The sequence below is a fragment of the Phaethon lepturus genome, unplaced genomic scaffold, assembly GCF_000687285.1.
Source record: "Phaethon lepturus isolate BGI_N335 unplaced genomic scaffold, ASM68728v1 scaffold26638, whole genome shotgun sequence".
Lineage (NCBI taxonomy): Eukaryota > Metazoa > Chordata > Aves > Phaethontiformes > Phaethontidae > Phaethon > Phaethon lepturus.
Genome location: NW_010557310.1, coordinates 5,025 through 31,793, shown reverse-complemented (window position 1 = coordinate 31,793; position 26,769 = coordinate 5,025). Strand labels below are relative to the sequence as shown.

The following is a 26,769-nucleotide window of genomic DNA, read 5'->3' as shown; positions in this document are numbered from 1 at the left end:
AGACTGAAATGAAGATTAGTTTTAAAATGCCTTTACCCAGATTGTTTACATTTCTTTGACGGATGCATTGCTGCTATAATGTAAATTGGGTATAAAGATGGTAACGCTGAGAGCTGAGATGAAATGAAGCTTAAGGAGGAAACCCTCTGCAAACATGTTAAAAGAGTGCAGATTAAATTCTACATTTTTTTTGTTCTTCTTTCCTTCAAATGTGTAATTGATTAAGAGGGAAATAGTGGCCAGTTCTAGATCTAGGTTGAAATACTGTCTGTTCAAATACAGTGGTCACCAAAGGGAAGAAGGGACAGGAAAAGTACTTGTAAGCGAGCATTGAAGGAAAACCACAAATTCAAGGAAGCATTTCCGCAGTTTTCTTTATGTTGTGTTATCCTGATTTAAATTGCCATCTGTTTTACAGTAAGACATTAGATACTTTGCATATTTTAAAATTAAAAAGCGTGGATATTTGTAGTCTTGTTGACTGTAGATGTAAAATGCAAGCTGATTCAGTTATAATATAATAGATAGATAAACTGGGAATTATTTGTTGCTAGAAAGGAAAAAAACATGGGAAAGTGTTTTCAGTTGATGGTTGACCTGAGTTATAATGAAGAAGATGCAAACCATCATCTTTCATTTACTGAGTGACATAAGTTCAGATCTGTGTCACTTACTGAGTGACATAAGTTCAGATCTGTGAAATCTGAATGTTTGATTTGATCTCAAGAAGAATATGGTATTTTAAAAGTAGAAACTTCAGTGTAAGTAGGATTCCAGCATTTGTGTATTGCAAGAGGATTTAACTCTAGAAAAGATGATGTCTGTTATACTGAATATCACATTGTCACTTGAGCATCTGTTGTATGCCACTACAGTGCTTTCATTGGATGTTATATATTTAGTTTGCTTTATTCAGATTTTTAAAATTATTTTTTAACTGTTAGATGTAGTTAAAATAATTATTTATCATTAAGTCAAAGATTATGTTAACAGAGGAAACCTTTTACTGCTTTATTACAGCAGTGCTTGGAGATCCCTGTAGTGAACAGGGCTGCTTTTTTCCTTGTACTTTGCCACAAACAGCAAGACAGTCCTGAGTAGTTTGCAGGCACAGTGCATAGGGCTGGAAGAAAAGGCATCAGTAGTGTTCTGTTGGTGGGTCTGGAATCAAAGTAAAAATTTCAATTTAGTATATCAAATTGTTTTGTAGTTCACTTATTATATATTGAAAAGCTCTAGTAAAATGTAAGCGAGTAGAGGGTTTAAAATTTCATCCTAAACTTTGTTTTTAAGAGGCCATTGGAAGAGATGTGTATTTACCAATGAGAGTGAGGAGTATTTGGTCCCTTTCTTCTCCCCTCTGATGAACAGATAGACATAGTTTTGTTACTTTTTTACTTCTGAAAAATTCTGTTCTAAAACAAATACGTTCACTTAGAGGTTGCTCATAATTATAAATTTGTTTTCTTAAACAGTGAATAGAAAAGTTGATTACTGATAAGGCTTGTTGTATGTTCCTTATGCATTTTTAAGCTTGTTACTTGTTTCTCTTTATGAATTCATGTCTGGTATAAGTCAGACTCTGTAATACCATAAAACAGCAATAGCAGAAAGAACATTTTACGTACCTTATGTATTTCCATCAGACCATCCTCTGTTGTGTTGCAGTTGTCTGTCTTCTGTGACTTCCTGTGTATACAAAAGAAGAAAAAGTGTACTTAGTTTCTTTTTACTGACAACTTGGTTTTTTGTGTAATAATAAACATGTTTTAGATTCTAAAACCAGGAGGGAGTGCATCTAGTTGGGTACCTAATCTAACCTCTGTAGTACAAGCCATAGGTTTTCTCTCATTTAATTCTTCCTTGAATGAGAATCACTCTCAGGAAAACATATTGCATCTTGTGTTGATTAGGAGTTGCCAATATGGGTAATGCACAAATTGTTATGCTGATTTAATTTAATTTTGTTGTGGAAAAGAATTTGAACACCTAAAGCAGTGTCGTGTTTGCTGGGGAAAAGCGTAATAAGCTGTTTCCACTTGTGAATTTTGACTGGGTAGAAAAGTGTACTGGGAAGTTATTAATCAAAATCTTAAATCTTACTAAGTGTTCTATACTGTTGCATGAATCTAATGAGGTCATGGCTAATTACAGTTAATTATACAGTCACAGTATTTTTTGTTTTGTTTATTTGGGCAATATAGGGTTTTTTGCATCTTTCTTCACTGTAATGAATAGCAACGGCCAAAATAAGCTCAAATGGTCCTTATTCTTCAGAAGACATTAGATATGCCTCTGAAAAATTCTGAAATAAGAGGACTCTGTAGAAAGTAAATTTAGAAATAGAGTACTTGGATAAAGATTTTCCAATTACAGCTTTGGTGATAGAAGAATATATGTATTTCCAGTATTTTATTTTTATCTTGAGTCTAGCCTGGGATTTGCAGTATTTATTTTGCTATTCATGCTTTTAAATGCTTCTGAGGGGAAGCTAAGCATAATAAATTACCAAATGACAAGGCTTATGTTTTCTACGTATTCAAATCTGTGTTTGTATTAAGTCTATTTAAATAAAAATGTGTTTCTGCAGCTACCAGCTTGGTATGTGGGCACTGTGTACAAAGCTTAAAAAGCAATGGCTCAGTACAGTGAAATTTTTTCTCATGTGCTTTTTAATCATGTATTAGTTCTTTTGCTGTATGTCCCATAGTCATACTTGAAACTGAAGAATTTTAGAAAAGCCTTAAAATACTGCAAAGCTGAAACTCTCTGAAGATTTCAAAGGAAGCATGTTTGTGAGCTCAGGTTCTTACAGTACTTGGGACAAATCTTGAGAATTCTTGAAGTGACATGATGTACACAGATTTGTGTTCCCCAGCAACCAGCCCCTTGACCTGTACTGGAAGGCGACCATTTCAGTATTGCAGATTGGTGTGGAGCAGACAAATAGAGCAATTCTGTGAGCCTTGAAAAATGTAAGAGTGAAACAGTAGCAAATCAAACCTGAAGAGGAGCTTTGGGGTACAAGAGGTACTGGAGAGCTTATCAGTCATTGGGAAGTCTTATAACCTTGTGATTAAATTCCAGCAGAATCTAGATGAAAGCTGCTTTTATTGAGTTGTTCTCGGTAGAGTTTCTTTAGCTTCAGTGAAAACCATTTGCAGCCTCTTAAACAGGTTAATAGTTTGTGTTGATGTGAGACAGAAGGCTCCTAGGCACACGAGTTGTGAAGGATGAGCGTTTGCTGTGGAAAACACAGCTGTAGCAGTATCATCTGAACACAACTCGGAGGAAAACCAGTACCACCTCATTGATGAAGGGAATTGAAGGCTGCTCTGTGAACACACTATACACAACCCCCAGAAAAAGGAGATCCACAGCCCCAGGTAACTGCTTTTCTTGTCAAAGTCATATTTGAAGATTCTGCAGGTATCCAGGTATATCCAGAATTGTGCAGTGTTTTTTAGTTGTTTTTTTTTTTAATCCCCATGAGAAGGTGAAATGGAAGGTAGTAAGTGCCAAGACCTACTTCTGCAGTTGCTTATGATTTAAATGTGATTTTATGAAATAGTTTGAAAGTGTATAGCACTTCTTAGGTAGTTTCTTCCTCACTGATAATAAGCCTTCTGCTCAGACACCCCCATTTGCTTTTTGTCATCCATTAAAAAGAGGCAAGGTCATCTAACAAGTCAATGATTACCTATGCCCAGAATCATGAGAGTAGGGGAACCTTCAACCTGAGAAGCCTGTCTCATCTCATTGGGTATGCCAAAAGGGGAAAAAAACCCAACAAAAGCAAAGGATGGTACTCTTCATACCTTTGTTTAAAAAGAGAAATAAAAGACATTCCAAGGAAAGTTTGCCCTCATGCTAAATGGTGATTGTGGAGTGGCACGATAAATGGTTTATCCTTTGGGATGTTTGATAGTGTGGCAGAAATCAGTATTTTTCAATTATTTTGATCTATCTAATTTTATTATTTATCTTCTTTTTCAAAGTAGTAAACCATGAAAGAATAAGGGTGTTATACTTACAATAAATTAGACATTACTAAGCTTTAACGTTGTATTGAAATATCAGTGCTGTAAAATTCAGTGTTGTTAAATCTGCAGCTTTACTATAGATTAAGAGAAAGAAAATTTTAAGTGAGAATACACAATAGAAGCAAGCAAAGATTAAAAACTATATTTTGGAGTATCTTCAGGCTAAACAAAAAGTAAACCTTGTAGGACAAGTATATTTTTATGTATGAGAGATAATTTGTAGTTTCCATGATCTTAGAATAAAAATAGTACCAGGTTTATAAAAATAATACATGGTATTTACATAGTATCTTCTCTGCATCCCTGGCTTATTATGGCTACTGATATGATTTGGAAGACATATTGTTTAAAATAGACACTATTTATTGTGGGGAAAAAATATGCAAGAAATTCTTTCTCTCCCTGTAACCTCAAACTATATAAAACTTTTTTTTTTTAAGGAAGAAAAATGAGACCATAACCGTAGAGTAGTAAGAAAACAGAGTATGTGTTTTTTTCTTCTCCATACAAAACTTCATAATGATTAAAATTACTGATAACATACGGATAAATGTAAATATCAATTTCATGACTAGAGTAAGCTCGTAAGTATCAGCCTGTGTGTGATAGACTTGTCTAAAAATATAGCTTATTCAGTCAAAGTTGTTAATGTTTTTTGTTTTTTAAAAGGAAGAGAACATTCTAATCAGTTAGTAAGTCCAGAAAAAGCTACCTGTTTAACCGTGTGTCCCTGCAGGTTTTGTCTAACCTTTTGATAATCCTGGATCAGTTCACTCTCAGCTTTTAGGTTTGTCAAGCACTTGAGGAAGACAGTCCTGTTTTCCACTCAGCCATAAGTGGTTGCATTTATGCTTTAGCGGGATAAAAAAAGGATGCTGATGCTTTCCGAGTGAAGAAAGCATTATTCGCTGTGTCAGGCTCTTTCTCCGTCCTTTGTGCCTGGAAAAATGAGAATTTGCTGCTTTTGTATGTTGGTCCTTTCTTCTTTTTTAGTGTTAATACTTTATTTTACTTTTGGAGATCAGACATTGGCAGTTGTGCAACTGTCTTTTTGAGAAATCTGTTGGCATTCTACAGCTTTTTCAAAGCAAACCTGATCTTTTTCTGGACTTAATCCAAAGAAATATGGTTATTATAAAATGAAACCACATGAAATACTTTTTTTAAATACAAATGAGATCTAAGTGCTTTATGCCAGTGGGGTATCGCAAAATTTATCAATCTGGCACCCAGAATATCTTTTCTAAGTGATGGTTTGCACTTCTGTTCTGCCTTGGAGACAATCTGTCATTATTAGTCTGCCATCAGAATCAAGAGTGCAAAAGGTTTGTAATTCTTGGCCTTTTTATTCACTTCTGCTATCCCAGCTCTTTTTCTTCCCTTTGTCCATCCCTTTCTTGTTTTTCTTTCTTGATACTTTCCTTACAATGCGGAGAAACCAGGAGATGAGCAATATGAGGAGAAAGATAGTAATAAGGATAAATAAATGATTAATGTGGAATTTTGGTTGCTCTATAGAAGAGAGGATAAATGTGATGACAGCAGAAGAGAGGCTTGTCTGGCACCCTTACACGTGCCCACTCATGAAAGGTTAGGGGTGAGAGGGTTCTCAAAGGTCCCTCTCCGCAGGGACCCAGAGTGGTTGGTGTGCTATCTCTGTCTGAAGGAATACTTCTTAAATGTTCCTTTAGCACTAAAAATGAAGTTTGTGAGGGTTAAGGCTGGGTTCTGAGCAATTTATCTTCAGAAGCACCTGCTAATTAAAGGAACAAAAAGGAGGGAGCAAAAAATCTGCCAGGGCACTTTGTGATAAATTTGACAATATTACAATAATGAAATTTCGAGCCTGATTTACTACTGTCTTAATTTGTAGATGTCGGAGTGTAGCTTTCCTCATTTTACCTTTTGGAGTGCTGAAAAGGTAAAACAGTACTCATAGTGACACAGTTTGTATGTTTTGGGTTTCAAGAACATGGCAAGGAGTTGGCCTTCAGGTAGCTGAAAATACCCAGTCCTAGGACTTTATGTTGTTCAGTCCATGCTAACTCCTTATGAGAACTGTTGACAAAGTTATTAAATAGCAGCTTCACAGCCGTTTTGGGGAGAACACTGTTTGAAGACAGGGATGGGTATAGTACAAATAAAACAAAGATTTTTATGTGTCCATATAAAACATTTTAAATTGATCATATATGATAGGAGGCAGAAAAGTTTTATGGTTTTGATGCATCTTGCACAACTGGAGTGTGTTTATGTTAGTCTTCTCTAAAAACACTAAACTTTCTCCTGAGCGGAATAGAAGGTGTTTTTATTATCTCCAACTGTAGAACCACCAGAAATCAGAATGTCTCTTTATTTCTGCTGAGATTTCTGCTCTATTATTTCATAGGCATTTTTCATTTCAGACAGTCCTGCTATTTTGTCATATTGCAGCTCACTGGGAATAGGGGCCAATGAGGCGTATTCTCCAGTTGTTTCGGAAGGGCTTACTGAAACTACTGGTTTCAGCTTGACTCTCTTTATTGTGCCTGGTAGGCAATCTGATGAACACAGCTTCTTTATACCTGTTTGATTTTCTTTTTTTTTTTTTTTTTTTTGGGGGGGGGGGGGAGGAGGGGAGGTGTGTCTACCATGCTTCATCCTGCACTTCTGCACACAATTTTCTTCCCATTTTCCTTTGATCCAAGACAGAAGAGAGCAGCATCTGCTGAGTGTGAAGTCTTTTCTGAAGCTGAGTATCAGAGAGAACTCCCCAAAGACCCCAATTAAAAGGGGCACAAAAGCTGCCTTTTTCACAGCCATGCTACAATAGGATTTCCCATTATCAGTTGTAATTGCTTGGGGTTGAAGTAGCTTTAAAAACATATTTCTTTTTAATAGTGATTGAATTTCATTAACTAAATAGTGTGTGGCCTGTATAAGTATGAGGTGGTGTTTCTGGAACTCGAATATCTTAATTACTTGGTATAGACTACCATGTGATTAAAACATATAGAGTGAATTGCAAAAGCCTGTGACTACAGAAGACCAGTAAACATACACCTCTGTGTGTGGATGATGATAATATAAAAACAAAGTAGAGTTGCATCGATGAATTAGAATACCAGGTCTTGTAAAAGGAAGTGCTGATGCGTGAAAGTACTCATGCATAGTGCGTGACTATTGTATGTGTCCTTCATTCTTGCCTTCTGCCTGGAAGCAATTCAGAAAGATTGCTGTCTTCTGTTTTCACATGGGGTGATTTGTGGAAAGGTGGGTTTTTCTGGAGGTGGACCCAGAGGAGGGAAAAAAAGGAAAACAAAAAAATCCCTTTCTTGCATTGTTTAGAACAAACTGTGCTTTTTGGGAAGGGTAGGGCATTAATTTTCTAGGGTTTTTTATTTGTTTTGTGGGTGTTTCTCTTAAGCAGGACCTGATTACAAATACACTCTTTTGGACATGTGTTAAATATTTGTGTGCAATATATTAGCTTTTGTTTAGGATTTGCTGTAAATTGATTTCCGATTGATATTTCATAATGCTTCTGAGGAAAATGTCGTGCTCTTTATACAAAATTGTTTTAATAATATGTCTCTGGAAACAATAGTTTCAGGGTTTTTTATTTTTTATTTTGAACAGGTAATGTCTGTACATGAATTGCAATCTAGTCTCTAGTGGGGACACCGTGGGAGGATGAACACGGAGGAGCTGGAGCTACTGACTGATTCCAAGTACAGAAACTATGTAGCAGCTGTTGACAAAGCATTGAAGAACTTTGAATATTCCAGTGAATGGGCAGATTTAATATCGGCACTTGGAAAGCTAAACAAGGTACGCCTGGCAGGTGCTCTTGGAAGAGATTCAGGTACTGACAAAGGGCACTGATGTAAAAATGCAGAAGTGCAAGGTTCTAGCAGTCTAACGTTCTTGCAAATATTTTAGCAGTCTGAGCCAAATGTTGGGTGTGTGCAAAGAGCAAACAAATCAAACAAATGCCTTTCTAAGACTTACAGTTGAACCCTTTGTAATTGTAAGTAAAGGGAAGAGTTATTTACACTTCTAGTGGAAATAAATAACATCTTTTTTGTTACTAACACTTGCTTCTAATATCATTCAACATTATTGAAATAGAATGAAAAATAGTAGCCAGTATAAGTAGTAGTAATATTTTAATGAAGCATGAGTTATAAAATGGGGCTCAAATCATTCATTGACCAGAGAATGTTATGGTTCTGATTCGTTTTAACAGTTAAATGTGTAATATCATCATGATCTTTATTAGCTGTTTACAAATGAATACAGATCCTGGTATCTGTAAAAATCTTGTTCTAATCAGTTCTGTGTGTTTCTAGGGATCTTCAGTTAGGGTCATAGAGTTCTGTTTATACACATACATTTTACCAATGTGAAAATTTGTAGAATTTGGTGTAGAAACTTACAGGTCTGAAGCATTTACGTTCTACTCTTTAAACTTTGTGGAAAATCAGGAATGACAGTACAGTTGGCAATGCCAGTGGCATCATTTCTTTGTATAAACTCCCATTTCTTTATTTTTTTGATTGTAACAGTTCTTGCTGCATGTGTATATGAAGTGAAGGCCATGATATTGGGAAAGAAAAATCTAAAGATGCAAATACAACTCTGTGCTCCAGACCTGAAGGGATTATGTAGTTTCAGGCAGTGGTAAAGTTTTGTATATTTGTCTCACTCTATGATGGTTTCTTAAAGTTATCCCAGACTCACCACCCACAGTTTAATAGTCCTTTGTGCTACTGACAATTGATTTTAACAAATGGAGATAGTAATTTTTGTCCTCAAAAGGATGTGTAAAATGAAATGGACAAGCTGTAAGTAAGGAGCCCATTGCAAGTGGAGTGTTAAATGCCTTGGCAATTCCATTTATAGCAAATGTACAAGGCATTGCAAAGAAAAAGCTCCACGGTACATCTTAAAAGTGTTTTTTCTTGTCTTGTAACCTAGGTGTATGTTGTGACTTATTGACCATGTTCAGGAACTCATTTATAAAATGTGCATTTGATGTTTACCCTGTTTTGTGCTGTTTTTCTTAATGTGTTGATTTATTAGGTACTACAGAACAATGCAAAGTACCAGGTAGTACCGAAAAAGCTGACTATAGGCAAACGCTTAGCACAATGTCTTCATCCAGCTTTGCCGGGAGGGGTTCATCGGAAGGCACTTGAAACATATGAGATCATTTTCAAAATCATTGGACCCAAGCGTTTGGCCAAAGATCTTTTCCTCTACAGGTACAATAGTTTAACACAACTCCATTCCAAATGCATAGTTAAGATGCTTTTGGTTTCCTGCATTTTATTTATTAATAATATTGCTTTGTTATATAGCAAGAATCAATCAGTTTCTTTCTCTCATGTTACTGGGGCTTGTCTAGTACTTTTCTTCCAAATACTGTATATCAGAAGATAAACAGATCACCTAAACTTTTGTTAGGAACCAACTTTAGTGCTAGAAAACTTGGAATTTATTCTTTCTTCATTGAAATAAACAAAGTTTTGTGCAGGTATGTACAGTAATTGTAAAACTTACTTCAATGTATTCACATTGCATTTTTCTATTGTAGTTTAAGTGGTATTGGAAAATAATTTGAGTATAGCTTATTGCAAGAAACTTTCTCTTCCAAGCGATCAAATCACCAGAACAAAAAGATTTTTTTGTTAGAATGAGAAGCAAGTACAAAATTTTTCTTGCTGTCAGTCTCTCGAACTGATGATAATGAAAGGGAAGGATAACCTTGAAAAGTAAGTGTAGTAAATATATACTGAGTCCTAAACCACCAACAGGTTTTTGGTTGGGTGGGGCGGGCAAGATATTAAGCTATTATGTAATGCATAGAGGGATGTGTACATATGTATATACACACAGTCACACATGGTTCTTCATCTTTAGCTATCCCTGGAGATTAAAATTGATCAGTTTGAGAAATAGTGGAATAAAATAGAACTCTGTTTCAGTAGCAAAGGTGTGTATTAGTGCTTGGAAATAAATTGTATGCCTTAACATCAGCTATTCTGCCTTGCATTGTCAAGATGTTTATATATAGTTACATTTGGTGGAGGGGGGAGGCAGTGTCTGAGTTCTGTGTTTGTACATGTTTTTAAAGATCCTGTGAACTCATAGCTCACATTTTTTGCTTGTGCAGTGATTCAGTAGCTGCAGTATCTTGTTAACAATAAGTTCTAGGATAGTGGAAAATGCTACCTTGTGTAATGTAACTAAAAGCCGTTGTTACTGATGCTTGGGAGAAGACTGACATTCACATTAAGGCATTATCAAAGATTCCAGTATTCATGAAAGCAGAATGACAGTGTCTGAACATCAAATCTTGAAGAATGAGTAGTAGCCTTACAAAGAAAGACTGGGAGAGTGTGCTGGTTATTGAACAAAAAAGACATTTTCTGTAGAAAAAAGAAACCCATTGACAATGGCAAAACAGTAGTCCTTCTAGAAAGATAATGGCAAAAATAATTTTTACAAACACTTTGGAAAGATTTTTTTTTTCCTATAACATTGTATCCACAAAGGTTTGTGGTTTTTTTTTTAATAGTAGATTTGTTGGTGTATATTTTAAGACCCTTGTCTCAGACTTAACCTTTTTTACTGTTCTTTCATTTTCTTCCTCATGTGTCAGGGGTATTCTGACCAGAGTCCTCAGTGATTTTTGAAAATTGCAGTTGTGTTCACATGCCTTTGATTATTGGTACTGTTTGTAATAATTTATGATATCTAGTAGCAATAGCAAAAATGTTTTTAGTACAGAGGTAACTTCTGCTTAGCTGATCACATTTATAACTTCCATGAACTTACACTTACATTCATAGTAAAGTCAAAATACACTTCCAGTGTTTTCAATCCTTTAAATGCTATATCATGAACATTGCCTTAATTGTTAGTTTGAGAATATGTTTTCAGGCAGAATTTCTGAAGTATATACTTTGTTGCTACTTAACAGTATAAATGTCTTCAAAATTTATCTTTAGGTTACTTGGTGAAGTAAAACATCATTATTTTTCTTAAGGAAAAGTATTTCTGTAAATGTCCTCAAATGTTCTTATCCATCTTTGTTTTTTCTTAATAGGTGCAAAGACCATGTATTTTAAAATACATTTTCCATTGTAATGTAGTTCAGCATGGGCAAAATTAACATTTTTGTTTTGCAGAGATGCTTCTGGTTTATCGTATTTGTTTTATTGGTGAAAGACACAGTCATCTTTGGGCCTTCAGTGATTGCTATCACAATACTAATAAAACTCATAACTTTAATCTTGACATACCAAGCTGTTAGGCTGGAAGACAGTCATATTGTGTGGTGGTCTCTGCCTTTGCAGAAATCTAAGATGAAAACCTGATACTGGATGTGCCTGTAACAGCCTTAAGATATAGATGAGATTGTCTCACATGAGAAGCTTCCTAAAAAAAAAAAAAAAAAAAAAAAGATAAATTTTATTTTTCACAGTTCTGGACTATTTCCACTCCTTGCCAATGCCGCTATGTCTGTCAAGCCAACGTTATTGAGTCTGTATGAGATTTATTACCTCCCTTTGGGGAAAACATTGAAACCAGGACTGCAAGGACTGTTAACTGGGATTCTGCCTGGCTTAGAGGAGGGGTCAGAGTATTACGAAAGGTAAGGATAGATACGTTGATAAGGTGATATGTCTGATTTGGTTGAGTTTTTTCCTGCAACTTTTCATTAAATACTTTTATGTGGGTTTTTTTTTTTTTTAAGATAGGTGGTATTAAATTTCATCCAGTCATATTGATTGCAATGGAACAGTATGGTAGAAGATTCTTCCCGTTAATTATGATAAATTAACTGTTAGTTGTTCTTGCTATTGAAAGGGAATCGACATTAAGTAGACTTAGTGTTATATGTTGGATTCTTCTCACAAGTAACAAGCCATAGCACAAGAGAAAATGGCCTCAAGTTGTGTCAGGGGAGGTTTAGATTGGATATTAGAAAAATTTTTTTCACCAAAAGTGTTGTCAAGCATTGGAACAGGCTGCCCAAGGAAGTGGTTGAGTCACCATCTCTGGAGGTATCTAAAAGACATGTAGATGTGGTGCTTAAAGACATGGTGTAGTGGTGGTAGTGTTAGGTTAATGGTTGGACTCGGATTTTATGGGTTTTTTTCCAACCTAAATGTTTCTATGATTCTTGTTGTGAATTGAGATATGTAGCATGTTAGGAACATGTTGCTTGTTTCTTTTCCGTGTGTTTCCTCTAAGGTAGTACTGCCATATTTTTTCTGGTCTAAAATACACACCTTAACTGAGTTTAAGATAGCAAACAAAGCTTTCATCATTAAGATTTACTTGTTATGATATTTAAACTGTCATTAAACTTACCTATGTAAGAGATAGCAATGATCCACCTATCTTTATAGGTTATTACTCTATTTCTAGCAGAGTGGCCCGGGAGGTAATAGCTCTGCGTATCCAGCAAGCTTAAGCTCTGTTTGAGTTATCTTGACTGTGGTGTCTGGATGTGTTAAAGGATGAAGTTACACTCCAAGGCATTGACTTCTTGGAATTGTTCAAATGCTTACGTATTCTTGATGTCTCTTGTATGTGGAAAGCAATTTAACATTGCCTTTTTCTATTTCTGTGTAGGTAGAAAAACACAGTGTAGCTGGCATCACTACAACAGGGAACAAGGGCTAGTCAGTTTGCTTCCCAGGGCCTGCCATAGGGTGTAGAGGTGCTGCCACATGAGTGGGGAGAAATGAGGATGGGAAGGGATTGCTTATGCGCAAAGAATCGTTATATTTTTATGCCCTATTATTGCTGGAAGTGCTCAGTGCAAGGAATGAGAGGCCAAAAGCCATTTGCTTGATCTTTTCTTCAGTAGCTGTGCTTTCCTGCTGTGTCTCTGAAACCTCTGTCTGTAGCAACACTTGGCTTTAAGTAGCAGGGAAGCATGAGGATGTTATTTGACTCTTTGAACATAAGGAGTACAGAAGGAGAAGCTGTGGGCAGGCAGAGGCATTTTGCAAGCCAGGTTGGCCCACAGGCTTACTAGTTTGATCACTCTGTTCAGGCTGCATTATAAGTTCAGTGTATAATTGGAGTTCCTCTGGGCATCTCAAAATAAAGTTCTGACCTTCCTGTAAGAATTTATTTTTATACCTATTAAAATTGGGGATGGGGCAAGGGCTATGATACATACCATAATTCAGCTGGTTTGATTTTACTGCAGAACGAACACGCTGTTGGAAAAGGTTGCCTCGGCTGTCGATCAGTCGGCATTCTACAGTGCTCTCTGGGGTAGCCTCCTCACAAGCCCTGCAGTTCGCTTGCCTGGGATCACCTATGTCCTCTCCCATTTGAACAGGAAGCTTTCAATGGAGGATCAGCTCTACATAATTGGCAGTGACATTGAATTAATGGTAATGTTTTGTTGGAACAATGAAGAAATTGGTGTTACTTATCTATATAATAATATACTTGTAGGGGGTGTAGATGTCTATCTTCGAATATAGCCTTTGAAGAGATAAAAATGCATGTTTGTTTATTATAGCTCCAGTTAAGCTGATGTTTTTGTGCATGATAAAAATGTTGTAAAGCTCAGTTAATGTTTCAGAACTGCTTAGGAGTTGTATAAAACTTTCCATTCATGACACACTTCAGTTAAATGTGGTTGAGTTTTGTTGCATTTTTTGAAAAATATGTGGAGTATTATTTTGTATTTTAAACTTAAGATGTTTGTTGGTAATATAAAAAAGCAAAAGCTTAATGTTTGTATGGTTGAGGGAATCTATGTTGATTTTATATTTCCTCAATGGTGAAACTTTTTATTTTCCTGTTTTATCTTGTTTCATTATTCAAAATAACTTCATTTCATACATATCACTATTTATAAACAATTGTTCTTATTTTGTGAGTGTACACTTCTATCTACCCTCTTAAAATAATGCAGTAAATAATTATTTTGGGGGGTCTGCTGTTACTTCAGGTGGAAGCAGTAAGCACATCAGTGCAAGATACCAGTGTTTTAGTACAGAGGAGCACGCTGGACCTTATCCTTTTTTGTTTTCCTTTCCACATGAGCCAGGTAGGTTATTAACATAAGAGAAATGAATTGGCAAACTCCTACTAAATGTACCCCACTTCTCAAGTAGCAGTCTTTAGTCAGGCTTTGTTAATAATTTTCTTCGAGCTTAAACAAGACTCATATGTAAGAGCTTCTCTGATAGGTTTGGCTGTTCTCATGTCGTGATCTGTGCCCGTCTGCTTTTAACTTGATGTGTTAACGTTGAAGTTAATTTTAACTTCTGTATATGCAAACCCAATATAAATCATGATGTTTAGTCTGTGCAGAAGCTTTTAATTTTCTGTAATTTGAGGATAAAATAAATCATCTGTTCATATGCAAGTTTCCGGTTCTCAGTGTTCAAAAGCAGTAAAAGTTAATCCTCTTAGCATAACTGATTCAGAACAGTAAAGAATTGAAAATGATTATTGGGTGAGTAGTTAGCCCTAGCAATAGTGGGAGATAGACCTTACAACTTCTAGGTAATTTTTTTTTGTTAATCGCTTTCTGTTTTTTAAATTATCCATTATTTATTTTACTCCTGGAAGAAAACTTATACAAGGTTGATTCTCACCTTGTTAGAAATTGTGGAAAACCTGCACTTTCCTGTAAAAGGAACTGTATTCTTGCTTGTGGAAGTGGCTTGTTCACATTTATCAATTACTATAGGAATATTTGGAATGCCTCTGTTTAGGCGCTAAAATTAACAATACAGCATTTTTTTTTTAATATTAAGACTTACACAAACATTTAAAGTTCGAAAGGTATTTAAAAATTCTTCACTTATTTTTTTTTTTTTTTACTCTGGAATTTAGTTGAATTTGCTTCCAAAGCTTTTGCCTAATAAACAAAATGAAATGTCTTGTAACAAAAATGAGCGGTTAATGGAGTCAAGTATTTTTGCTGTTCATAAAGAGTGCATATTATTACAAAGTGTCTGTTCCAATTAATAATCATATCTTGGTTTCCTAAGAGCAAGATTATGTTTTCCTGTACTATTCCAAATTCAGAAATGTCAGGAAATGAAATTATGTTTTAGTGCACGTTAAGTTGCTAGCATAGAAAAAGTGTTACTTTTCATAGTTAAATTTAATCATGTTTCCAACTTCTTCAGGCAACACGTCCAGACATGATCAGGATTTTGTCAGCAGCCCTTCATGTAGTATTACGCAGGGATATGTCACTCAACCGAAGGCTTTATGCATGGCTTCTAGGTAGGTTTGTATTTAATTTCATTGCTCACTAGAAGTGGAGAAAGGGTTGTATGTTCATTAGCAGTATTTTGCCTTATAGTGGAGAAAGATTCTTGGAAAAATGAAATATTTAGTTTGTATCATAAGGAAGTAAGGTACTATCTCTCTCTATGGACATAAAAGATGAAGAATGTCATGCTGGAAGTCTTTCCTGTTATATAAATTATTGGTACATTTTCCTACAGCAGCAATTATGGGCCATGTTCAGGGACAGAACATGGTGCACTAGGCCTGCGTAAAGAGACACTGAAAGGCAGCTTTTGCTTCCCTGAAAGCATAAAATGGAAAAAAAGAAGAGAACAGTCATTATAGAGTGTAAGTGGCAGTTGGACCACTATAGCCTAGAAGGGATGAAAATAAAAGAATGTTGAAAAATGTTGCTATTACATTGATGGAGGCTTGACTGTGCAAAACTGTAAGCTTCATTAGATATTTGCATGGTTGAATTAACAAATCATCAATCACTTATGTTCTCCATGCAACTAGAACATCATTTGAACACCTTTGTGTGGTACAAATCCATCAATGACAGGACACACACTTTTACTTATACCAAATGGCATAATATTGATACAATATACACTTAATTTTTTTATATGAAACCAATGTGTAATCTGAAGAGGGTAGCAGAGAAGGATAGCTGTTTCGAAGACTGTGGCTATTTAGGGAATATTTAGAAAACTAGAAATTAGAAAATTTTACAAAACATTTACTCTTATTCAGCCTTGTTATTTTAAGGAAATGAAGCCTCTAGTCACCTGAAACTGGCCTGTTACTCTTTAAAACCACTTTCAGCCTACTTTGAGAGAGGTCAGGATCTCCAACATGGGAGTTCCTAAGCGTCACAGAAACTGCAAACTGAATGGAGAGACATAAAGTGGTCTCTCTACTTGAGAGGAAGACTGTTTTACAATCTGCTGTTAACCTTTTTGTGTTTGGCTTCCCAGCTCACAAGCAAGCACATATGTCCTTCCCAGGCTACCCAGAACCCTTCCCAGCAGCTCTTGCATCTTTCTGAGTAGTTAAGACATCAGAGGCAGGTAGCCTGTGGGTGTTAGGGGAGCAAGGAAATAAGTAGTCAAGGGACATGAAAGAGAACTGAAGTTATGAAGGGAGGGATGAAGTCAGCAACAGTGTTTTGCACGAGGGGATTGGTTTTGTGGCTGTAGAAGTTGCAGGGATTTAGAAGATAGAGAAGATGGGATTTTTTCATATTGAGCTAATAATTTCTCAAGACACTAACTTGCAAATTACTCATCTTTCAAAGAAAGACAGTGAAATGCACTGTCATGCTCCATATCTACATTTTGCACTTTAGGGAAAAAATAATTTCCAGATTAAACACTGCAGTAATGTTTCATCTAAATAAGACCCCCTGAAGTCTGATGTTCTATATGACATTATGTAATTCCAGCGTTAGCTATTACTTCCTACTGTTTTATAGCTGGGAGTGGTCTGTTAACATTCTATAGGTATAAAAATCACATTACATCTCTTTAAATCCAGGTTAGCTTAACCATTGTTAACAGTGGTTGTTTTAAGTTGCTGCTAGAGGGCATGCATCTTTTCAGGCTTTCCTTCTATTTTTGTCACTTCAGGACAAAACTGTGGAAAACGCTTCTGTGGAACGGGGTGATATCCTGACTGACTTATTGATTTTTATGGGTTTTTTTCCCTTAAGCCTATTTTTTCGTAGAATGAAAAATGTACTTGGTAAAAGAAAAGATACAAACTTACAAACCAAAGGTCTGTCTCCTTCATGTAATTTTGAATAACAAAATTGATTTGGTGTCATATAACTGATACTCTCTCGAAGTGCCTTAGTCATGTCAGTGTGTTTTGGTGATCAACTCTTTATATTTAAAATACTGAATTTTGTGTTCTCATAATGATATTAATCTTGAAATATTTTTGTGGGACAGGTTTTTGTTGTTTTTTTGAGGACACTCTAGGACTATGTGGTTCAGGCAGTGTTTTAAACATTTGTTTCTATTGTAGAAGTAGTAATTTGATTAATAATGTTGCATAAAACTAAAGTTTGTAATTTTGTGTGCAAATTGCTTGCATGGAAGTATCACTTAGTTTCCTGTATTAAACTCTATAAAATCATCTTTCTCTTGCCAACATTACTTGGACTTCATCTTGGTAAGTTATCAGTCCTAGTGTGTTGATTTCTAGTTTAAAGAAATTGGCAAAATAGTCTATTAAGAGACAAATACTTATTTGTCTTGTCTTTTGTTTGCTTGAAGGTTTTGATAACAATGGTGCCTTCATAGGACCCAGAAGTACAAGGCACAGCAATCCTGAGGAGCATGCCACTTACTATTTCAACACCTTCTCTAAGGAGATGTTAGTCCAGGTAGCTATACGATGTTTTATTGTGGCATATATCTTCATAAACGGATGCTAATCAAATTTGCTGTATCTTTATCTTTTTACTTGGCATTTCAATGTGACCATGTAATTTCTGTCTTTTTGTGGTATTGCATCCTCTCTTCTAAAACCTTCTCAGTGGAAAACTGAAGACATGGGATAATGTGTTTCTTTAGAATAACAGTATTATCAGGACAAATATTAGATTTCTCTCCTCATCCACAATGAATGTAGCATAGATGAAAGATATTTGCGTATGAGCTGAGCACACTGGAGCCTGTTCTTTCATAAAACGGAATTGAAGAATTCTGTAGATGCAGAAACTCCTCTGTGTCTTGAGAATTGGAAAAATTTGATCAGACAGTACTCAGAAGGTCTGAGTAAGAAGGGTCTTCTCCCTTCTAGACAAGGAGAGTGTCTTTTCTACTGTCCATTGGCAGTCAGGAATAGCTAAGCAAATTGGTGGTTGTACTATTTGACCTTTAAAGCCTTGCTAAGTGAGCTGAGATCACCTGGCCTCAAGAACTGTGCTCCTTCTCAGGAGTAATTAAAATATACAGCTGCCTTTCAAGATGATGTGGGTCTGATTTTGAGATCAGGAAGACATTTTATGATTAAGGCAAATTGATAAGGTCAGGATTTTTCTGATATTCACTCAGAATTGTGGTGCTATGTATGGGAATGAGAGTGGGGATTCCAATAGTAATAGCTGACACAAGAATATTTAGCTCATCACAACTTAAAGCTGATATCCAGCACAGAACTAGCACTTTCAGTGTTATCTGAAGGTAATAAGATCTGCTGTTCTACTGATGGGGAATGGACCCCAGAATTCCAGTGCAGCAATGACCTTATTGGCACTGTCTCACCTTTCTCTTGTCACCCTTCTGCCTCCCATGGCAGATGATTCAGAAATTATCCAAGTGTAAAGGAGAGGCCTGAATGAGATACAGTTTTGCATGTCCCTTCTGTACAAAATGCGGTGAGCTTTTAGCAACTTTTAGGCATTTGTTAATAGGTTGTGGTCTTCCTTTTAAATCTGTCCACCTTCCTAGCTTAATCAGTGTCCTTAAAGCTTTTCTGTCTGAAAAGACTAACAACAGTGTAGAGTTGATACAGTCCATTTGATTTTTTTTCATTTTTATTTTCTTCCAGTACAATGGAGAGTGGCCATTTTTTATAATAGGAATAATTCACTTGTTTTTTTGCTTTAAAATTTTTTACAGACATTACAATCAGTGGCTTGTTCTACATAATACAAATTGCACATACCTTCTAAAACCATTTGCTGTCCCTTGAAAGACTTCAAAAGCATTGCTCTATTATGCCTTCTTCCCTAGTACTCTTTGCATTTACTTTTATCCAGTCCACTTCCATCTTATTCATTGATACAATGTACTGAAAATTCTGAGCTTCTAAAGGCATGTTGAAGTACAGAAGGTTTTTCTTGCAGGATACTGGCTCATAATACTTGGTTTATAGCAGATAGCAAGGTCAAACCTGTTTTCCTGCCTCTCTTCTTTCTCTTCTTTGTCCTCCTATTTTAGAAGCTGTGAAAGAAACAAACTAGTTTCAACTCAGACAATGAAGCCAGCCACAGACAGAAAACTAAGTAAAATCTGTGACAGTTTCATTGGGCTTTTTTTAATTCTGGAGCTCGTTCCCTAAACTGCTTCAGTATAGAACCTCATTTTTCCCATTTGTTTTGAAATTGTCATTGCTATCTAGTCAACTTAGTCAAAGTTTTCCACCACATAAGTGGGTATTTCCCAGATGGACAGATTATTATTTAAGCCCTTAATATCTACATGCCTTACCTTCTCAAACAATTTCTTCATCACTTTTCATGTCTTTTATTCTTACGAAATTTTGAGTTGGTGTCTGTTTATAATACTTTATTTTGATTTTAAGTATATACAAGTTTTCAAGTTCTGTTCCACAGATATATTCTCATAGGCAAGGTTGAGAGAACACTTAAGCATGGAGAGAATGAACTGCAGTGAGATGAAATAGTGGTCTCCACTACTGAGAATTTTCACTTTATATGGAGCTTTTATTGCCTCTTTCTTTCAAAAACTGTTTTCTAGTTTGGTTTTTGTTTTCCTGATATGCTTTTGCTCTTTGTAGGCAATGGTTGGAATATTACAAGTTAATGGTCATGGAGAAGAAAGCACATTAATGCAAGACTTAAAGCCTTTTCGGATTCTTATCAGTTTGCTGGATAAGCCTGAACTAGGTAATTTTCATATTACTTCTAGTCTAATTTGTTTTACATGGTTTTGCTTTGAGAATTTTTGGTTGGTCAAATCTCTCCTGTTGGTCAAACTGAAAAAGCTGTATTCTCAGTACTGGCAGGTTAGCTAGGTTTCTTAAATCTTCCAACCAAATAATTTAATGTATTTATTAGATTTACGTTTTACCAAATGCAATTTCTTCTACTTACAACACAGGAAATAGTAAGTTAAAGTCATAGAGAATACTGACTGCATGTTGGAAGAAATGCAGATTGCATCTTTTCCATTTCTTTAATCAAATAGTGACTTTCACTATTTTAAATCTCAGCTATTGCTTTTGTGAATAGTCTGCTTTTTCTTCTAATGTACACATAGAGTTGAGAGTTATTAACAAGTAAACAATTTAAAAACTGTTTAAAGTGTTTAAATGCACTTTTTAGCAGGTGAGTGCAGAGTACTGTGGGACAGAAGCAGATGAGGCAAAAACATTTACAACAATTAAGTGTTGGACATCTTGGCTTTTTCTTTGGAACAACAGTTTTGGAGGTGACTGAAAAAATCAACATAATTTTTGACATGTATCCCAAGATTTGGAGAGAGATAATAAAAGTGTAAAAATACAATAATTAAAAGAGTACAACTTAAAAGGAGGTAGTTAAGACAGACCACAAAGAACAAAATATCTGACAAGAATTTATCATCTTCATGGGAATTTGTGATTTCTGGGGGTCAGCTTAAATTTTCAGAGACAATGTGTACATTAAGTTTTCATGAAGTAAGCAGAGCTATGAGGATTCTTTCAGCAAACTGAAATGGAAGAAGCTAATAGGATTTCTACTTAATTCAGTGAGCACACACTGAAGGCAGCTTAATGAGGCTAGGAGAAAGCATGAAAAAGCAAAGGATATTTCAAGCAGGATTAGTAGGTGGGTTTTTTTTTTTTTTTTTTTTTTTTTTTTTTTTTTCAAACTCGAAACTTAGCTCAAATCTGAAGGAGGTACTGTTTGAAAAAGTATCCTGCAGGCTGTACCCAGAATTAAAGAAAACCTGCCTCAAATTAAAAGGAAGATGCTGAAAATATTTTACTGTGTATTATGGAAGATGGTCAAAATATTTTACCTTATATTTGCATTTAAATATTTGAGTATATTTTCTGTATGAAAACAACATGACCTAGCTTGGGGGTGGGTATTTGAAACTGTTTGGTTCAAAGCTACCTTTGGTCAAGAATCCATGTAGTCACATTTACATGTAACTGAGTTGAGCTAATGAACCCTCGAAGAGGGTGTGTTGGCTTGAACATTGGCTATACTGATGTGACTGCATAGCTTTTGAACTAGTTGTGCTTGTATCCAGCCATCATTGTACACACATTGTATGGGCAGAGAACTCCACTTGTGCTTTGTATACCCCCAGGCATTACAATTGCCTGTGTATTTCTGAAATGCAAAAAAGCTTCTGGAATGGAGGTACTTTATGAAATTGAACAGAAGGAATTTTATGGTTTCAGTGACCAAAGCTAGCCGATGTATTTGGATGGTTTTCAGATATGGACTGTTAGCGGTGCTATAATGCATAAGACTGTGATTGCTGGTATTTCTCTCTAGGCCCTGCCATCCTAGAGGATGTATTGATTGAAGTGTTTCGAACATTATATACACAGTGCAAAGCAGAACTGGAGCTTCAGGCAGAACCTTCTTTCAACAAAGATCACACACAGCTAAGCAGGTAAATAAAGAGTATAACATATTTTGTATCATATAATGTATCTTTTTGTTTCTGAAACCATGACTGTGAAGCCTGTGGGACTGTGACCTGGTTTCTTCATGATACAGGGTCCACTGACAATAATTGCAACTTCTGTGTTCAATGCAAAGATCTGAAGGGCTATGGCTTTATTTTTATTTTTTTTAATATGTAGCATACATTTTATTCTTTATCCATGATTAAAATGCTTGCTTGATACACCTAGAAGTCAGCACATCTCTGTTCTTCCCCCCCCGCCCCAAAGTGGACTGATGAGCTTTCTTGTAAAATAAAAATTAGGAGTGCTACAAGACAGACAGAGGCGGATAAAAAGTTTCAAGACGTTTCAAGAGTTTCTAGATATAAGGAAAAAATCTTTCTCAGTGAAGGTGGTGAAACGCTGCCACAGGTTGCACAGAGAGGTGGTAGATTCCCCATCCCGGTTAACATTCAAGGTCAGATTGGATGGGTCTCTGAGCAGCCTGATCTAGTTGAAGGTGTCCCTGCTCATTGCAGGAGGGTTGGACTAGATGGCCTTTAAAGGTCCCTTCCAGCCCAGACTATTCTATGATTCGAGTTGAATATCTTAAAAGCCGGAGAGAAGAGGGCGGGGAACAACTGTAGGAATGATCATGGGAAAACAGATCTACTAAAATGTGGTTAGAAGACAAATACTAAAGAAAGGATAGAGAAGAAACCTAGCAACTATGAAGAGACATTATGAGCAGCCTGCCAATATACTGAGCCCTAGAGCAACAACCACTGTAGGGGTGAGGGAAGGATAGTTTCAGTATTAACTGGCAGTGGGTAAACTCACAGTGATGTGTAGTTACATAACTCGGAAATGAAGCATAAAAATATAAAATGTTCACTTTATTTTCTTTCAGCAAACTGAGAGAAAACAAGAAAACAGCAGAATTGATTAAAACTGCCAATCTTCTCTTTAATTCCTTTGAGCCTTATTATATGTGGGATTACATTGCTCGTTGGTTTGAAGAATGTTGTAGGTAGGTTATAATACTTAATCTCTGTATGTGTAAAGTTGAAGTTGACTCTTGTTTTATAAGCTTTTTTCTTCAAAGAAGTTAGTCTAATGTGATCATTCAGTCTGAAAGTCTTTTTCTTCCCCATCCATTTAGCTTTGATCTTTTGGCCACTTTCAATCAGATGTGATTGGTGGTTTCAGCAATGTGAGTTCTCACAAACTCAGTGTCTGGGTAAAATCAAGAGACAGAATTAGCACCTCTGCTGAAGGGAAGACTCCAGAGTGATCTCAAACCTAATTTGTTTTGTTCTGTCTGTCCAGTACAGGATTACTCGTTGGGTGTCTAGCAAACCCATCAAGCTTTACCAAGAGTAACATGTGGAATTTGTTATCTTTTGCCCCACTTTTTTAGGGAAGACAGAGTGTGGAAGTCCCATATATAGCAAGGAGGACTACATGAGGGAAGATAATAAGTAAGGGAGAACTGAAAATAGTAATAGGAGGGGGACCAAGTGACCACAGGGGAGCAGGGGTTGTTGCCTTGTCAGAGGATAGATGATGTAGGGATTTCAAATGAAATTTGTAGAAAATTTTATTTCATTGCTTATGCAATAGCTTAGTAAAGTATTACGATATTTGGACGCTAGGGTGTCTATGAGCCAACAGTGTGCTGTCATAAGTAAAGAAAAGTGTGTCTTGGGCTACGTCAGGGGGAGCATGGCCAGCTGGTGAAAGGAAGTTATTTTTCCTTTCACTTAGTGTTTCTAAGGTCATATGTGGAATATCATGTTCAGTTTGGGGCACCCTGTTTGAGGAGGAGCGTTGAGAAACTAAAGCTCTAGTAGAGGACTGCTAAGATGGTCAGAGTCATAGGACACTGCATGGGAGGTTGAGGTAGGTGAGTTTGCTTTAGCCTGGCAAAGAGGGGACTTGAATAGAGTCTATAACTTCCTGAAGGGCATTTACAAAGTTGATACAGCCATACTTCTGGTAATGGCTGATGGTAAAACAAAGGACAGCAGCAACAAGTGTTGGTTCAGGGGTTCAGGTTGGACTTTGAAAAAAAGCTTTGCTAGGAACATAGTGCTAAGCAGTGGAACAGGTTACCCAGGAAGGCTGTGGAGCTTCCTTGGGAGATTTTCCAAGAGTTTCCCTTCCTTGGGGGACTCTGCTAGACAAAACTGTGCATGAATTTATCTAGTGATGTTAGCAGTCCTCCTTCAGGGTGAGAGGTTGGACTAGATGAAATCCCTCCCAACATGTCTGTGACTTAATTTTTGTTAATTGCTCAAGTAAAGAAAGCAGTCTACAACCAACTAGCAAGCCGTTGAGAATTTCTCTACATATAAGTAGATGTTACTGTAAGCATGGATACCAGATTGCCTTATTTATTAATAAATGGAAGCTGCAGAATGTTGTTTTTTTCTACGTCAGCTGTTATGTTATGTAAGTTATGGTCTTCCTGTTTAAAAAGATACACCATTAAATGAAAACATAACCAGTTGATTTTAAACTGTGAATTTGTAGGTTATCTTCAGATCATCTAGTCTGATTGCTAAGTCACAGTTATTACTTTTAAAGCGATTTAGATATCCCTCTAAATTTGTCTTAGGCTTTTTCTTATGATTTTCCCCCTTGAAAAATTAAAAATAGGATTTCATGTATCTAGTGTTTTCTCCCATCAAAGTATTGCTCACTGCTATTGAGCCTTCTTTCAAAGTTATTTTTGATAAGGAGCTCAGTGAGTTGTATTGAAGTCATCCTTTGAGGTATTACAATTGAACAAATCTGTGAGTAATTGATGAAATGGTTGATCTTTCTGAATTTGTGATATTACTTATATAAAGGGACCGTTTCACTTAACTATAAAACAGGCTTCTAATTTTATGAAGAGAATTATCTGTTAGAGATACAGTAACCCAATGGAGATGTGGGTTAAGTAGAGTGCTACTTTTTAAACATAGGTTACTGACAGAATGCAATTTAAATATGATTTTAAAAATCTTCTAATAAATACTTACTGTCACTGTTTCAGACTTGGTTTCTGTAATGCCTTTATTATTTCAAATAAATCCTTTTTTCAGCCCTGGCATATATGTTCATGAACCCTTCCAAAACAGAGGGAAAGGATTACCATAACTAATTATTGCTGAAAATGTGACACTGCCCTCATCATCACCTTTTTCCTTTGTTTGTATCTTTTGCTTATAATATTGTCAGATTGCAACATGGTTTCACAGGGAGTTAGTGTTCTGTTTTACTTCACTCAGCAATAAAACTCATCAGATTAAGAATTCTTGTTAATAGTAAAACAGTGTGGTCAGATGAAGTTGAAGTGGACGTTTGGAAGAGCTTGTTTTGTTTTCCTCTTGTACAGCTTTAAAGCTTCATGGGCCTTTTATTTCACTTTTGGTTGTCTTTATCTGAAGTGCTTAATGACTTGAATTTACATTTCTTCTAAAGTACTGTTCTTCCAGTAGTACTAATTCTATTATTGGTGCCCATGCTCATACTAGTAAATATTGTTGTATATGGTGGAGTCACAAATGCAATTTTCTGTAGCCTGAATTTCCTTATTTTATGAGTGAAGACTGGTTTACAGTGAAAGGCTGGTTGCTGCTTTTTTGGAAAGCGTGCAATGGGGCCAAATGAGCTACTTAATAGTAAAATGAGAGATGACTTATTTGTTTATAGGGATTATCCCTGATGTGTACAGCTTTGCATTAAGTTACAGAAACATGATCAATGTAAGGGGGAGGGAAAAATATCATGACACCCTCTTTGAATTTTGCAGGAGGACATTACATGCCAGACTTCAAACTGGGCCTGGAGGTGGTAGTGAGCAATCTGAGTTACCCCTGACAAATTTCTGCTTGTTAGTGGATTTTTTGTTGGATATAGTTTCTTTGGTAAGAACTGCTTTATTTGTTGCTAGTACTGGGATTCTGTGTGTGTGTGTGTATATATATCTTCTACAAATGTAGTATATCTCTCTATCTAGTGTTGTTTTTCCTGAAAATATATTGCCATAAATTGGTGGACACCCTTAGAAGAAGTTTTGCTTTCACTGTATGATTCCTGATAGAATGGTTGGATATAACTGAAGTGGGTTTTATGATGGCTTATACCTGGAAACTTTTGTCTGTCCTAGATTTTTTTTCTAAAAGTACACTGTATTCATTACAAGTATAGTCTTTTGTAGTTTGATATGTTAGTTTAGATGTGCAGCTTTCTTCCAAGGCTCTTTTAAATGGCATGATAAGATGTATCTTCTTTTTCTGTTGGCATTGCTTAATGTAGCAGAGACTGTTGGAACTGTTTTTTCTATGCCTGTCTTTCCTCAATTCTTTGCTTTCTCATTTCAAAGCCTACTAGAAGTATGAGAGTGCTGTGTCAGGTATGGCAATCAGCCTGTTTTCCCTTTAGTTCTTAAATAATTTATCTTTCATTCTTGAATTATTATATTAAGTTTATTAAAATAATAGTAGTAGCATTCTTTAGCCTTATTGTTATGTTTTGTAACGTGTTTGTCATGTAATGAACAAGATGTAAAATTCTGAAAAAGAGCTAAATATATTTCTAGTTGTTGGTTAGCCAACTGTAAAGTTAATTTTGTAACTTTTTTAGTAAGTAAAGCATGCATTTCTTATCTTGGATATTAAGATATTAATTTTCTTTTTTCTATGTTCCATATGTTTAGAACACAGCTAGAGCAAATGATAGGCACCACTGTTACAGAAGATAACTTTCAGGGTGGAATTTGGTGTTGCAACTAATGAGTTTTACTATTACTTTGTTAGGAGACTTACATTGAAATACAAACCGAACACTTGCCCCAGCTGTTGCTCAGGATGATTTCTGCATTGACGAGCCATCTTCATACTTTGCACTTGTCTGAGCTTACTGATTCTCTCAGACTCTGCTCGAAGATCCTTAGTAAGGTTCAACCTCCATTGCTCTCTGCTGGTACAGATGGTGTCCTGCAGCTTCCTACGGGACACAGCAGCTCCATCAAAGAATGGGAAAATAAAAAGGTAACTGATTATGCTTTGCAGCATCTTGGAAAAATACTTTTTATGTGGAAAGG

The 26,769-nt window shown here is 35.9% G+C and overlaps 2 protein-coding genes across 2 annotated transcripts in view; both read left to right on the top strand.

The window, feature by feature from the left end:
- The first annotated feature begins 7,659 nt into the window (after positions 1-7,659).
- On the top strand, positions 7,660-16,362 carry LOC104625181 (protein dopey-1-like). The gene is made up of 7 exons (XM_010292743.1): positions 7,660-7,853; positions 9,108-9,289; positions 11,515-11,685; positions 13,258-13,447; positions 14,014-14,121; positions 15,185-15,305; positions 16,292-16,362. The coding sequence occupies exons 1-7, from the start codon at positions 7,716-7,718 to the stop codon at positions 16,360-16,362; spliced, it is 981 nt and encodes a 326-aa protein (XP_010291045.1). The 5' UTR covers positions 7,660-7,715.
- Positions 16,363-17,041: 679 nt separating this feature from the next.
- The window catches only part of LOC104625180 (protein dopey-1-like), a gene marked incomplete at its 3' end in the record, with an annotated part of 13,534 nt that continues 3,806 nt past the window's right edge, over positions 17,042-26,769 (top strand). The window contains exons 1-7 of the mRNA XM_010292742.1: positions 17,042-17,057; positions 17,594-17,703; positions 19,845-19,953; positions 21,559-21,679; positions 22,585-22,704; positions 25,477-25,591; positions 26,483-26,760. Coding sequence (XP_010291044.1) covers positions 17,042-17,057; positions 17,594-17,703; positions 19,845-19,953; positions 21,559-21,679; positions 22,585-22,704; positions 25,477-25,591; positions 26,483-26,760 — 869 coding nt within the window. The remainder of the gene's footprint in view (positions 17,058-17,593; positions 17,704-19,844; positions 19,954-21,558; positions 21,680-22,584; positions 22,705-25,476; positions 25,592-26,482; positions 26,761-26,769) is intronic.

Bases quoted from the DNA above. Each gene is read 5' to 3' on its own strand.
- LOC104625181 (XM_010292743.1), top strand. From the start codon at position 7,716: ATGAACACGGAGGAGCTGGAGCTACTGACTGATTCCAAGTACAGAAAC. The intron at 9,290-11,514 runs GTACAATAGTTT...TATTTTTCACAG, and splicing joins AAAGATCTTTTCCTCTACAG to TTCTGGACTATTTCCACTCC. The intron at 15,306-16,291 runs GTAGGTTTGTAT...TTGGCTTCCCAG, and splicing joins GCTTTATGCATGGCTTCTAG to CTCACAAGCAAGCACATATG.